Source organism: Alexandromys fortis, unplaced genomic scaffold, assembly GCF_014885135.2.
Source record: "Alexandromys fortis isolate MF-2015 unplaced genomic scaffold, M_Fortis_MF-2015_v1.1 scaffold_24, whole genome shotgun sequence".
In the NCBI taxonomy this organism is placed as follows: Eukaryota; Metazoa; Chordata; class Mammalia; order Rodentia; family Cricetidae; genus Alexandromys; species Alexandromys fortis.
In genome coordinates this window covers 7,684,724-7,700,402 of record NW_026067906.1, presented here as the reverse complement: position 1 = coordinate 7,700,402, position 15,679 = coordinate 7,684,724, and the positions used below count along the sequence as shown (strand labels likewise).

General features: G+C 36.1%; 1 protein-coding gene across 1 annotated transcript in view; it reads left to right on the top strand.

The window, feature by feature from the left end:
- Acss3 (acyl-CoA synthetase short chain family member 3) overlaps nucleotides 1-15,215 on the top strand; it is a 156,008-nt gene extending 140,793 nt beyond the window's left edge. The window contains exons 14-16 of the mRNA XM_050135474.1: nucleotides 11,062-11,161; nucleotides 11,255-11,430; nucleotides 12,581-15,215. Coding sequence (XP_049991431.1) covers nucleotides 11,062-11,161; nucleotides 11,255-11,430; nucleotides 12,581-12,649 — 345 coding nt within the window. The 3' untranslated portion in view covers nucleotides 12,650-15,215. The remainder of the gene's footprint in view (nucleotides 1-11,061; nucleotides 11,162-11,254; nucleotides 11,431-12,580) is intronic.
- Nucleotides 15,216-15,679: the final 464 nt, after the last annotated feature.

Here is a 15,679-nt window from a genome sequence, read left to right as displayed (position 1 = left end):
TGCCACAAATCAGCCGACGCTATTCGGGTGGTCTATTTTTAGCCCACCTGTTTCCTTAGTCCAGGATACACTTTTTTTGTGTTCCCACTAGACAACATTTAGCAATTATTTCTTCTTATCATTTTCAGACCTTGGTATTGTTACTAATCTTTAAACCATTAAAGTAGATGGATAATGATATTTTATTATGTTGTATTTTTGATTGAGGTAACCATTAACAATGTTGAACAGATTTACGTGCTTATTTGTCATACATATGTATTTTTGATGGATTGTTTAAAAATATGCCTGTTTTGTTTTAAATGTCTTGATCAGTGTTTCAGTAATATTGTTTTTTCCAGTATGATTTTTTTTTCTTTTCCCGATGAATGATCTTAGCTTATCTGCTACTAATCAGCCGATGCTATCTGAGCTGTCTGTATTTAGCTCCACTGTTTCACTAGTCTGCCTTTTCTCCAGGACCAGGCTGGATTGGTATTGTAGCCCTGCGGAGGATTTTTAAGGTCAAGTACTATGTTCCCTGCATTTGCTACTCTTTCTCAATATCATCTTAGCTTCTCTGGCTATTCTACTTTTATAGACATGATGAGTTTTTCTCTGGCTACAATGAATCCATTCACCAGTGTTGATTGCTATAGTAAAACCCATATATATTACATTACAGATTGCCTTGGGAATGTTTATATCTGAATGACTTCGACCTTCTAATCCAAATCATTGTGTCCTTCCTCATTGCTGTAGATATTCTTTGATCTTTTTTTTTCATAATGTATTTTGTGAACACATTTTGGCAGATCCATTGTCAAGCATTTAATGTTTAGCTGTTGAAAGTAGGGTATATTCTGTAAGTAGTTTACAAATACTAGTTTCTAGTAAACGTAAATATTTTGACTTTTCAAAAAATTTTAAGTATCAAGCTATTTTTGCTAACTTTCTGTAACTAATTCTAAATATTTTTTAACCTTTAGGTATCTTGATATACTTTATGTACAAGCATACTATCTGAATGTAGTTTCTTTTCTCTTTTTTAATCTGAAGGTAATGCTTATTTTTCTGGCCTTTTTGAACTTTCTTATGTGATGAAATTTCTTATGTGATACCATTGAGAGTGGCAAAAGTCAACAGGATGGATAGAAGGGTTCTAGGATTAATTATTTCCATTTCTGCAATAGATATGATGTAAATCCACAAAGTTAGGCTATGTCAAGGCAGTATTTTGGTGTTTGTTTTTGCTTTTTCTTTTATAATGTGGCGCTTACATAGAAGAACCTGCAAACTGTCCTGAAGCCTTCCAATTAGTGCTTTTCCTCATTTCATACCTAAAATGTGAGATTTTTGTCTCTGGCATTCACCTTCACTCTCAGCTATGCAGCAGAGAAGTTCTGAGGGGAGGGTTCGTGGTAAAATTCTCAGTTCTCAGACCCTTCCAGTTCATTTCATGTTTTCCTACATTTGCACTTGGTCCAGAAGAAATTGTTCCAAGAAGGTGTGATTGCCTGTGTTCCCTTCTTTCCTTTCCTTTTCCCGCAGTGACTTATTCTTGGACCCTCACTCTTCAAAGTATCCAAAAAAAAAAAATTATTGAATTTTTTGCTTTGTCTCATGACTGGTTGCCAGGATAGAGCACTGCCTTTAAAGTGAATATGGAATCTAAATATCAAGCCTTTATTCGCTGTTGCTCGCGTTTGCCTTTAACTGATCTCTATGTGATAAACTGACATTTCGCTTGGTCGTTCTATTACCTGGGTACATTCCACAGTATCATCACTTATGATATTCACAGGGAGAGAACAGGTAAGGGTCTGTATAAATCCTGGCATGTCCTGAGGTAGAACAGGTTGAGTCAGCAGAGATCCATTCTTGGTCTTCATGGGTCCTGATGGGGAAAGCAATGAATAGTGAATCTTTTTGTGTTTTTTAGTATGGAGTTGAGAGACTCTTGTTCTCCCTCCCACAGGGTATGCTGTTTCTCATGAGAAGAAAAAGGTTCAGCTTACTTGATGTTCAATTGGTGTAATGTGGAGCGTATGCAGGTCAGGAACTAGTCCTGCTTTTTTTTTTTTTTTTTTTTTTTTTTTTTGTAGTATTGATCTGGTGTGGGGGAAGACAAGGCCGGCTTCAAGGCTCCCTCCTTTGTTCCTTCATTTGGGCCTCTGCCAAGACTTAGCAGGTTTTTCTTGGATATTTTTCTGTATATACTTATTGGAAGTGCCACATTTGATAATATATATTTATGTGGACATATAATATTTATTTCCATATTTATGGGAAAATATGTGTATATGTATATATGTGTGTATATATTTGGGAAAAATAGGAAATGGAAGGAGCAAGGAGTGTAGATAGGGGTAAAGGGAAGGTATCGGGAAGTGAGCATAAGCAAAGTATATATGATTACCATTGAAAATGTCCCTATATGATTCTCTCTGCATATAATGAATAATGGCAATGAAAATAAAAATTAAAAATTGAAAAAAGAAAACTGATAGTTACTTAATTTTGCCATTTTTACGCAAGAGTCTATGACTGGGAAAGGTGTTATGAAACTTCTGGTAGGTATTTTAGCAGGTAAAATGTCACTGTAATAAGTCTAATTAGAAAAGATAAAGTAGATCTAGTTATTTAATTTTTTTATTCCTATAGGAGAACTCCAGAATAGTTCCTATACTGCACGGAATAAACAAAGAAAAATTCAATGAAGGAAAAACTAAAGCTAACATGATTAACAATTCAATGTATCAGGATCAAAACATTCCCAAGTCCCATTTTTCTCCTTTTAATTGGCAGGTTCGTCTTCTTTATTGGCTATGTCTGACTTCAAGTCAAACTAAGCAACTTAATTTTTCTTGTAATGACGACCTTATTTTTTTAATCTTTTTTAATGACATCTTTAGTGTCAGTCAGTGTGATGTTTTTGAATAAAAAAATCATAAAATGTCCTAGAACGCGTGTCCACCATGCGCTGTTATAATATCTTGCTATTAAATGACAACATTTTGTCTTAACTTGAAATGGAAATTTTTGCTTCATGTATTTCAAAGTGCTGTCGAATGCTGGTTCCGCTCGTATGAACTTTTAATTTCTTGCCTCTAGAAGATTAACGCCAGAATTCATATGCTTTTCTTGTAGCCTAGCTAATCAAACTGTGAAGGTGATGTTTGCAGAGTCCTTATCAGTCAGAGTTCTTAGTTCCCTTACTTTTACGATGGAAATTGTCATAGTCAATTATATGGTTATGTGTTGTGGATTTTTACGCTCCCACTGACATCCTCCTCACTGTGTAGCAGCAGAATTCAGGCAAGCTCAAATGAGCAGATAAAGTAGAAAAATTGAAGACAGCAGACCTGAGTTGTTGATTTTCAACAGAAATATTATTACAGGGTCTTAGAATATTTTTTAGCCCTTGACTCTAACATGTCTCTTAATATAAATAAATGATTAATTATTATTGAATATTTATGCTTAATAAGAAACTTTATTTCACATTTGGCCTCTTTTCCCTTTATTTGGGATATCTGTGTAATTACTTACTTATTGGCATATTCCTGTTTCTCATTAAATACCTTAGAAAATTAATATACAACATGTGCCTGCAATTTTCTCTCTGATATTTTTGCTCTCTCTTATTGATATGCCCAACCTTCTGAGCAAGTCTAGAATGTTGATACTTCTAGAAAAAGACTATGATATGTATTATTAAGAGGTGATTTATAACGTACTCTATACCACATGACTTTTAATGCTAATTTGCAATTATCTTATTTTTATATGGCTATAATTTGTGATAACCAGAAACTTATATTTTAGTGTATTTCAAAAGAATGTAAGGTCCTGAATCGACTGAAAAATCCATTTCCATAAATGTAACAGTTAATTGATAATTTTAAATATGATAAAAATGCTTACCTATTTCTAGTTTTACTACATAAAACTTCTTAAATTTTTTACAGTTTATCTTTTTAAATTGAAGTATAGTTACATTGGTTCCTCTTTCCTATTAATCTATTTAAACTTTCCCATATATTTCTCTTCAAATCCATGGCCTATTTTCATATATATGATTTTATTTCTATATATTTATGGGTATATTAATATTCATGTATATTTTATAGATTGTTTTTATTATTGTTTATGTTTATATGATTTCAGTGCTTAGCACTTGATATTGGATAATCAAAGGGCTAAATAAAATTTTAAAGAGGTATTAAATTAGTGAACATAAAAGCACCTGTTAATCTATGAAAATTACTGCCAGAAATACTTTAGAATACTCTGATCTTTCTATTCTTTGTATGAGAAAATGGAGCTGTCAGATACTTTTTATAAATTTAAAAGGACATTATTTTTGCCGGCCCCAGTGCATGAAATAGCCTCCTGTGCCTACTTAGCAATAAGATCTATTTTAAACTTTGATTAATCTTTGAAAGCCTAGCAAGGAACTGGTGAGCTGAGAAACTTGGAGGAAGTTCAAAGTGTCCTCAAGAAAAATGAGACTGAAAACTTCTAGTTCGGGGTTGGGGAGACATCTCGAACAGCAACCAGCATGTTCTCTCTTCCTCAGCTCTCTCTTACTGCTGTAGACAGAGACAATGGGAAAAACACTAGACTCTCGGCCTTCATTATTCATTTGTAGCAAAAGTTTAAGTTTGTTAATTAATCTAATAATATCCCTGGGAGTATGGGAATCTGCTCTGAAAATGCTGCCTGGTAAGTCTGGGGCAGGGTCTTTTAGATTCCTCCCAGGGAAGTCATTCTGATCAAGCACAATGTTCTCCAAGTTAGATATTTTGCTTGTTATTTTAAGGGTGATGCCAAGATAATTGGGTCTATTTTTATGCATGTACATTTCCACGTTCTCTCTAAAGACCCCTGGAAATTTCAGTAGACACAGAATGTCTGTAACCATGTACTAGAGTACTTCAGTGGCAGAGGAGCTGAAAAAGCATGCTCCTTTTTCTGACCATGGAGACCAGCAGTTCTCATGAAATGACATGGAGGATGACTTGTTTGAAATATTTTTTAAAATTAAAATAATTTTTAAATATTTTGGTCAAAATTATATCATTTTCCTTTTATTCCTTCTAACTTTTCCTGTATACTTCCCTTCTTATTCCCTTCATGTCCCTCTCTTGAAGTCTCAAATTCATAGCACCCTTTTCTATGATTATTATTGTTATACACACACATGCATGTGCACACACATACACACTCCACTATACAAATACAACCTATTGAGTCTTTAATATTGCTTATATGTAAAATTTTTAAAAACATAACTTCAAAACTTGAGTATGTTGCCTTGGAGACTCAATAAGAGCCCATAAACTCATTAAAACATATTTGGAACAATAGCAGATATTTATCAAGACAGTCCTGTTTTAAGCTGTACTTCTGTCTTTCATCCTAATGCAGGTTTATTATGAATAGTTCATTGACATCATGTGGAGGTGACGTGCAGATAGGGCTTTCATTGTCTTCTCCATAAAATTTTGATCGGCTTCTTTTTCTCAGATATCGTCAATGTGTGTTATGATGTTGTTCTTTTAAATTGTGCATTTGAAACCATCATCTACCATGCAAATATTATGAGTAGAAAAACCAAGGAATCCCTCTCTCTTCCTTTACAGTGCCCATTGAATGGTTGAAAAGTGTAATATTCATTGTTATAATGAGCTTTATTTAGAGGTGACACCTGTTTCTGAAAAATGGCTTTGTATTCTTACAAACTCAAAATTTATCTGAGCAGATAAAATGGAACACTTTGATATTATATTCCAGGGAATTATGTGGTTTATTTATAAATTATCCTTTCAACTTTAAAAAACAATTGATTTTCTAACTATTTTAAAATGTGTTACCATTAAAGAAAGAAAAGTGAAGCAATTAAATGTTAAATGGAAATACATTGTGGAAGTTTTGATATTTATTTTTAGATAGTAGCATTGCCATACTGGCTAGGCAACAAACTATCTAAATAATATTTTAAATAAAAATAATTTGAAGAGATTACATCAGCATGTTACAAAAATAGGTTACAGAGGCTTGGGGCACCAAGGAACATTTGTTGATGACTTTAGTTAGCCAAATAAAAGAGCCATTTTCATTCATCAAAAAAAAAAATGCTATTTTGACTACCAAATCCACGTGTCACTTTCTCTGAGTAAGTTATTTTATCATAACTGACAATTGACTATAGTAACTACCAAAAAAATAAAATCAGGCAGTGAGTTATCTTTGCATTTTCAACATATGGACTTTAAAAGTTGAAAGGTTATCAAAACGGAACATTTTGAGACAAGAAACTGAAGTCATGGCAGAATATGATGGTTTACGGACTGCACAGTGTCTGCAGCAGAACGTTTTAGAGTTTGGAGACAAAGAAGGAATGAGTGTCTCAAGCACTTCTTTAGCATGCCCCACTCTCTGCATTTGTAGGAGTTAACAGCTGTTTGCACAGAAACACAACCCAGGCATTCAGAGAAGGGGTATTGTAGTGATTTGTATTACCATTTCCAGTCGGGGCTGTGTGAGATCACACATTGGATTTGTGCCAGATATCCTGTGTTTATTGAGGATCCCAAGAGTTTTGAAAAGAGAAGGCACAATTTCAGTATGGTGTCAAAGGAAATCAATAGCAAGTAACAATGAACACTTGGATCTTAAGCAAGCACCTTCCTAATCCTGTTGTGTTTTATTTTATGAACACTCCTTACATCTTTTGGGATTTTTCTACCTTGCCAGTTGTGTTCATTAGATGTTAGTGTTCCTTATATTTTTCAAACTGTTTTTTTTTTTTTGCTACTTTCTTCCTCAATAATATGATCTATGTCTACAACTTCCATTGCTATCTGCATGAATGGCATCTACATGTGATCATGAGTCTCTTGTATACAACTTCTCTACTTAGGTGTCTTCAACGTACCTAAAGGGACTATCTTAGAAGCAAGACACAATGTTTTTTCCTAAGTCTAGCAATTTCTAGCTTAAAAAAGCAAAACCAAACAAACAAAAACCTGAATCTCTTCCAACAACCTATTCAAGTTCACATCTCAGGGTTTTTCTTCTCTTTACATAATCTATCTATATTATTCACACACAGACCCAAAATATTGTCACATATTATTATCTGTTTTGCTTCTTAATGTGATATTTTTACATCTACTACCCCAACATGAGTACACTGTAAGACCCTTAGTATGTTACCCTGTCTAAACAGACACCTCCCTCCCTCACTAGTTTGCTATTCTCCATACTGATATAAAAGTCCATGTTTGTCAAAATCTCTTTTTATCCTTAAGTATAAAAATTCAATCTTAAAATAGAGACAGAACGGTTATAATTTTATGGTCCCATGAGAAGGAATTGGGGTAGAGCAAAAGGATTAATGCCAATAAGGGTTCATGGAAATGGAGGATCAATGATGAGACAGGACATTTGGAAATAAGCCAAGCTATTCTGTGTATTATACAGTGGTGATATATGCCACGAAACCGTCTGAACCTATGGATTATAGCAAAGATGCATGAATGAGCACATGAGTCAGGCAGGCTGTGTGCGCATGAGGGCGCCATCTGTGCGGGGAGTTTCCACTTTCTGCTCAATTTACTGTAATTCTATGCCTACTCCGATATATACCTTGAAATTTCACTCTGACTCTGCATTTCTTATTCCTGAAATTGCTACATTCCCTGCCGGTGCTTCTAAAAGTTGGATTAAATCCCCCAAACAGCTCACTTTCGTAAGTAGCAGCCTCTCTTCTACCATCACCATTGTTTGTTCTCTAGTCTCCAGCCTCACTCCCTTATTTCCTGATCCGAATTGATCTTGGGTAGTTTCATTGAGATTTTTCCCTTCTCCCATCTCCCTTGCCTGGTAAATGTCTACCCATATTTTCTTATTGTCTTATGCTAAGGGAAGCCATCTCTGAGGTCCATATTTTTGAGTGATGTTAACAGCTTTTTAGTATTATCTTTTATTTAGATAATCCATTTTTTTGCAGATAACTTATCCCTTTTTATAGCTACATGGCCATAAAAATTAAACATTTATGATGACCTATTTTTTTTTCTTTTTTTGACACAGCATTTCTCTGTAGCTTTTGGAGTCTGTCCTGAAACTAGCTCTTTTAGACCATGCTGGCCTCGAACTCACAGAGATGCTCCTGCCTCTGCTTTCCGAGTGCTGGGATTAGAGATGTGCACAACCACTGCCCAGCTTTATGATGACTTTTAAATAACTTTCTTCTCTGGTAGAATAAACTCCACGTCTCAGTTAGGGTTTCTATTACTGGGACAAAATACCATGACCAAGAGGCAAGTTGGGGAGGCAAGGGTTAATTTGGCTTCCACTTTAGCATTGCTGTTCACCATTGAAGGAAGTCAGGAAACAGGTCAGGTTCTCAGAGACAGGAGCTGATGCAGAGGTCGTGGAGGGGAGCTGCCTACTGGCTTGCTTCCCATGCTTGCTCACCCCACTTTCTTGTAGAACCCAGGACTAACTGCTTAGAGATGGCACCAACTACCAGGAACTGGCTCCTCTCTCATGGATAAGTAAATGAGAAAATGCCTTACAGCTAGATCATCAGGAGACATTTCCTCACTGAGACTCCTTCTGGTGACTCTACCTTGTGTCAACTTCACTAAACTACCAAGTACAACTGACTCCTTGTTAACCCGACACACAAACAAATCATTCTTAAGTCACAACCTTCCCTTTCTTTTTCATCCCTAAGATCTTAAATAACTTTACAAGTCCCAAGTCTTTATAAATTCAAACATATTAAAATTCCATCTCCTTTAAAATAGCCAATCTTTTTTTTTTTTAAAGTTCAAGTCTTTCAACTATTGGCTCCTTTAAAAATCAAAATTAAATACCTTCTTCAAGAGGGAAGAACCAGGGCACTGTCACAATCTCAACCAAATACAACCAAACTCCGCCAGAATAAAGAACTCAATGTCCATTTACCTGGGATTCACTCAGGATCTTCTGGAATCCTCCAAGGGCTTGGGTCGCTTCTCCCACTCTGCCCTCTGCAGCACACACAGTTTGTCTTCTAGGCTCTGGCTGCCTCTACTCCACTGATGCTGCTGTTCTTGGTGGTCTTCCTATGACACTGGCATCTCCAGAATGCTGGGATCCTTGTTGTAACTGGGCTTCTCTTTCACCAATAGCCTCTCATAGGCTATTTTCATAGTGCCATGCTTCAACTTCTTTCTTCTTGAAGACCTCTTTAGTCCTGGGTCTTCAATGGCCACTGTGGCTGCCTCTTCACCAATGACATCTCCTGTGCCCTCAGTGCTTTAATTCAAGTGCTCTCTATAAGCCTTCCATGCCTTCAAAAGGGTTATTCTTACACATTATTAATCTGGCTGCCAGCACGAGGTACAACCTTGGCCACTTCTGGAACACAGCTTCTCTGTGCTCTCAGGAAACACTTTCCTGATTTCACCTCAGTGATGCTAGTCTCTCTTAATCACCACGAATTTCTTAACTCCAGCTGACCAGCATCTTGTATCCCAGCAAAGCAAAATTTTGCTTTAGTAGTTCTGAACTCTTGTTAATTCTTCAGCCCCAGCTAACCGGAACCACAGACAATCTGAATCCACAATGCCCCATGGCCCTGATGGAGTCTTTACACTTCCCTCTGACACTTCACAAGCCAGGCCTCCATCTTCTGCAGTGCCTTCCAAGATCCTAAAGAACATCTCTCTGAGCTCTTACCACTCAATGGTTCTTCTAGCTCAAAGTTCCAAAGTCCTTTCACGATCCTTGCCCAAACATAGTCATGTCTATCACAGCAATACCACACTATGCTGGTACCAATTTGTCTTAGGGGTTCTGTTGCTAGGATGAAATACCATGACCTGACTTACACTTCAGCATTGCTATTCATTACTGAAGGAAGTCAGGAAAGGAACCTAAACCGGGCAGGATCTCAGAGGCAGGAGCTGATGAAGGGGCCATGGAGGGGAGGTGTTTACTGGCTTGCTTCCCATAGCTTGTTCAGCCCATCCCCTTATAGAATCCAGGACCAGCAGCCCAGGCCTGGGCCCTCTGGCAATGATGACTAAACGAGATAATGCCTTCCAGCTGGATCCCAGGAAGGACTTTCTTCAATTGAGGCTCCTTCTTCTGAAGACTGTAGCTTGCATCAAGTTGACAAACAAAAACATCCAGTACAATCGTTTGTGCATATTTGCTCTTCACTCAGCCTACTGTAGTAGCCTTGTAGTTTTGAGAGCATCAAGTATTTGTTGAATGAATGAATAGAGGACAGAATAAGCTCCAGGGAATGAGCTGTGTATCAAGACTATTGACTGTTCTCTCTTGTTATACATTTGAAAAGACAAATGCACATCAGTCTCAAAGGACTTTTGCTCGGACACTTGTGTAAGCCACACCTAAGGAGATAAGTTAACCATAGGCCTCTATATTTTTTGTGGTAAATAAATCTGTGACTGCAGAGATAAAGCTTAATTGCCCTTAATGACCTACTGAACTTTGGGTGAGCACAACAGACATTGTTCTCCATAATGGTGATATCTGATACCAGGGATTCTCTTCATGGAAAATCTCCTTTATATTTGGAGAAGCCTCTGTAGTTGGAAGGATCCATCTACTGAATAGAACGCTCCATTAGTCCTTAGAAATAAATTCACTTTTTTTGGGGGGGGGAGGGCATCGTTGGATCCATTGAAAAGCACACTTATTAGGTAGACAGCTCTGATATCGAATCAAATACTCCTAAAGCTTCCTGTTAGAGAAGGCCTGTGTGCTCTGTTTATGTACAATACCCACAACGTATTTTCTTTGACTTCATCAACAAGCAATTAAGTTGAAGAAACAATCTCTTCACTTTCCAGGGAAGCCAAGCAATTTATCTTTGTTACTGTCGGCCCGCAGTAACTACCATGGGGATCCTAACTGTTTGCCTCAGTTGAAATGATGCGAACCTGTAGGAAATTGCAGGAAAGCGGCTATGGATCTCACGATTCCCTTTTCTAAAGATATTAAGATTATAAGCATATATATATATTCTAAAGCATGGCCTTTTTATTGCAGTCAGTCCTTTCACATGGCACTGTTGCTGATTGTGCTGTGGTTGGCAAAGAAGACCCTTTGAAAGGTCATGTTCCTTTGGCCCTCTGCGTGTTGAAGAAAGGTGAGCTGTCTCTGTCATCCCTGGCTATTTGGGATAGAATGATTGCCATTAGTTTTTCACTTACCAGCTCACTTTTTTTTTTTTTCTCACTAGATATAAATGCAACAGAAGAACAAGTCTTGGAAGAAATCGTGAAACATGTTAGGCAGAGCATTGGCCCCGTGGCTGCTTTTCGGAATGCAGTTTTTGTCAAGCAGTTACCCAAAACAAGGTCTGGCAAAATTCCACGGTCTACGCTGTCTGCCTTAGTCAACGGCAAGCCTTATAAGGTAAATAATTCCGATTCTATAATGCTGAGTCCTGAAATGATTTTGATCATGTGTTGGCACAAGCAACATTCTATTATATTCACATTTTTAATCATGAATTCTATCCCCAGCAAACCTTCATACTCTGTAAGTATGAGAGTTTGAGAAAGAAATATTGGTTAAATCATATGCTTTACTTATAGAAACTGATGGGTGAACTTCTGAGTTTATCAATTTTGGACATTTCAAATACACTTGAAGAAATTCATCTCTTTGAACTAAATGTATATTTTGCTTCATTATAATCACTATAGACCATCCATGATGAGAAATTGAAGTTTTTGAGACGTCTAAAATGTTCTAGGATATCAGTGCTAACTGATTCTACTATGAAGAGAGACAACTGTCTTAGGAAACTTTAGACTGATTCTACTTACATGTTCCAATGTCAATGCATATGATTGTCATGAACATCTATAAATTCATCAATAATTTTAATAGAATTGTAAGAATCATTTGTCTGAGGGAATTTCTGAATAGACAAACACAAATTCTGGAGACTCCGTGGACATACCAACAATTTTGCTAAACACACTATTTCCTTGACTATTCCTAAAGATTAAACTTTAAGTATTGTACTTGAAGGTCCCTACTTCACATATTTTATCTGTTTCTTTTCTTTTTGTGAAATAATTGGGGGCGTAAATCATGTGGCCTGTAACCCTAGATTTGGGAAGTAAAGTCAGGGAAATCAGGAGCTCAAGGCTGACCATTGCTAGGTAAGGTGTTTGAAGCCAGCCTATACTACAGGAGTCACTGTGTCAAAAAAGAAAAACCTCAGGGCTGGAGAGATGGCTCAGAGGTTAAGAGCATTGCCTGCTCTTCCAAAGGTCCTGAGTTCAATTCCCAGCAACCACATGGTGGCTCACAACCATCTGTAATGGGGTCTGGTGCCCTCTTCTGGCCTGCAGGCATACATACATAGGGGAATATTGTATACATAATAAATAAATATTTTTTTTTAAAAAAAGAAAAACCTCAAAAGAAAGTTAAAAGCATAACAAAACAAAAAATATGAGTGCTAAAACAAAGTATATCACTGTTTTTGTACAAAAAGTCCTTGAGAAGTTAAAGGGGATGTGAGCATCTGATGTTGTTCATTTCTTTTCAGGTAACGCCTACTATTGAGGACCCCAGCATTTTTGGTCACATAGAAGAAGTGCTGAGGCAGAGCTTGTGATTTTTATTTACTATATCCAGTCAGTCTGTCTTCATCTTCTAGCTGGATTTAAGTTGTTTATTTTCTATAAGTAAACACTTAAAATTTCATTTTTAACTCAAATGTGAGCCTTAGAATTAAATCAGTCTAATAACCCATGAAAGGGCTGTATTTTATGTGATGTTATTTTATGTTATGTTATGTGAGCCAGTTCATATTGTTACCTCTTTCCTGTAACGTGGATCATTATATGTTATCTTGCATATTAAGGAACATGTCTTTGGTGTATACATTTTTATAAATTCATGTGCCTTACAAACACATTTCAATTGAAAACATCTGTAACATAAGCACACTTCCAGGAGATAAGAATCAGCCACACTTTGATCAAAATCTAAATTCAAATCAAGGTAAAATATAATTTACATTGTTATTATGGGACCTCAAATGTTTAATGTTTTTAAGATGACTAACTTGTTTACAGGTAATCTTCTAAAGACGATTGTGTAAGCAACACAGGGCCGAGGATGGAGCAGAATTGCTAGGTTCTCTAGCAACACAGGGCCCCAGAATGGAGTACCATTTCTAGGTTGTCTGTGACTGGGTTAGGGGAGGCATATATCTGCAGAGAAACTAGACAGTTTTCCATCAAACCTTTTGTAGAATGAAAGCTCCTGAAATCCCCTGCCCGAGTTGATTGTGTCTGTCTTGATGCTTGCATCTACCAATAGCCTCAAGGAAATGGCATAGAAATGGAGTGGCAAAGGAATGATATAAAAAACAATAGGGAAGTTTTAGTCTTATTCTAAAAGTCAGGAGACTTTCTAGATAATATCAATGAGTTCCCCCATTCTGTTTTATTTTTTTTCTTTTCATTTCATTTTATTTTATTTTATTTTTTTGACACGGTGACATGTCTCCTAAGTTGGCCTCACATCTACTATATGGGTGTGGCTGTCTTGGAAACCCTGGTTCTCTAACTCCTGTTGCTTGGATACTATCGTACTAAGTTCCAAATTAGAATTTTTTACTCTTATGGGATCGAACCCAGAGACTTCCGCACATAAGACAAACACTCTTCCACTGAGCTATACTCTAGGATATCAATGAATTTATGGTGGGGCCTTGAGCCATATATCCCAACAAGGGATTTTTAAGAAGAATATGAAGCCTTAAGTACTGGAAATTATGTTCCATTGAGGAGCCAGCCATATTAGTCCCCTGATAAATATGGCTCAGGAGAGAGACTGCACGAACCTCTGGGTTTCTAAGAGAAACCCAAATGTCTGCTTTTATTGCAAGTTTTTACTTTGAATAAATGTTAACTCATTTACAAATTATGCTCTAACATCTATTTCCATCTACACTTCTATAAAATGATTGAGCCTTTTCAAAAACATTAAAAAATGAGCCTTTAATAAGGTTATAGAAGTATATCCGTTAACTAGAGTAGAAAGAAATAATTAGCTAGCTTAGAGCTCTCCATGTGTTATTCATCAGAGCATACATTTAAATCCAAAAAGTATACTGTGATCATTGAATTATTGAGAGCTTTCAGAATAATTTCTCAATTCTTTGGTTTTTGGGAAATATTATTATGAAGAGCCCAATGTTCTAACATAACCATTCAAATACACTAAATGCAGGTGGAAAGCAACAGATTAGGATTTACCTGTCATAAAATAATGTGTATTTTATATAATAGCTCTCCCTTTGGGCCTCTTTGGACTGCTGCATAGATGATAATTGACTTCTCAAAGGAAACTTTTACTGATTAAACTAGCTTCTTCATTGATAAATCTGAAAAAATATCTTTATTCTCTTCAATTGTTTTGGTACCATGAGTTAAGCCAACTGGATATACATATTATTACTGGAACCTGTTCAGTTCCTTGAGTTTCCCATTGCATGTGTAAATCCTATACATTATCAAGACTATAGGGTTAAAAATCATTATTATTTTTAATATGTTGGCATTATGACACAGTTCATTATTTTCCCCCACTGGAGTCAGATATTTTAACTGAATTCATCTTTTTTTGTTTGCAAGTGACAAACTCAGGCAAATTTAAGGCCTGAAGAAGGATTTTTATCTTCAGATCATTTGTAGATATTCCTCTTTAACAGATCTGAAGGGGGACACCTTGGCAAACAGGCCTGCATTGTTTTCCAATTGTGGGAATCTAAGAACAAAAACCAAATAAACCAAAAAGCCAAGTGCGTTACACTTTGGATGGAGCTGTTTCTTATATTTCAGTGAGGAACTTCTCCACTCCAGTCCAGAGACAGTGGCCACATTCTTGTGGCTGAAATAGAGAAATGAAATATATAACATATGCATCAGACAGTTTAGAATTTGGGGAGAAAATTAAATGACTTCTTATTTTAAATCTCACTATAATCCTTTTTTTTTTGCCAAATTTCAGCAGAAGTTTATTGAATTGGGTGTGTCTTTGATAGCAATAATACAATCTAAAAAATGTGACCATACTTCTACTTACCTAAATTGGTTCTGTGTGATCTTGTATTTTATGAAATTTTTAAATTTGTAAAACATTTAAAAATAAAAGTACTTTTAGTAACTGAAGTGTGTGCCAATTTATTTTTCCCCATAAAATACACTCAAAAGATCTAAATGAAACTTGTTTTACATGTCAAAAGGTAGGTTTATTTACATAAAATTGTATTTGCAAGGGCTTGGTCGATATTCTAAAATTTTTGAGTTCCTAGTGTTGGTGGTCATATGGGAAAAATAAAAAAAAAAACAAACTACCCAGAAATTTAAACTCAATCCTTGAAACTGATTTTCAAATCTGACTAAATATCCTTATACATTAAAACATATTTTGCATTTTCTTGAAGAAAGTAGTTGCACACTGTTAGTACCTAGTACATATCACCAGCAATTTTTTTTTTCAATTTAATCTCTCAAAAGCAGAAAATGACTCAGTAACTGAGTGAGTGGTTGGTTGCTAGGCTTAGCTATGGAATGTTCCCCAAAGCTTCTGTGCCAAGTGCCCGTGCCCGACAAGGCGATGACGATGGAAAATG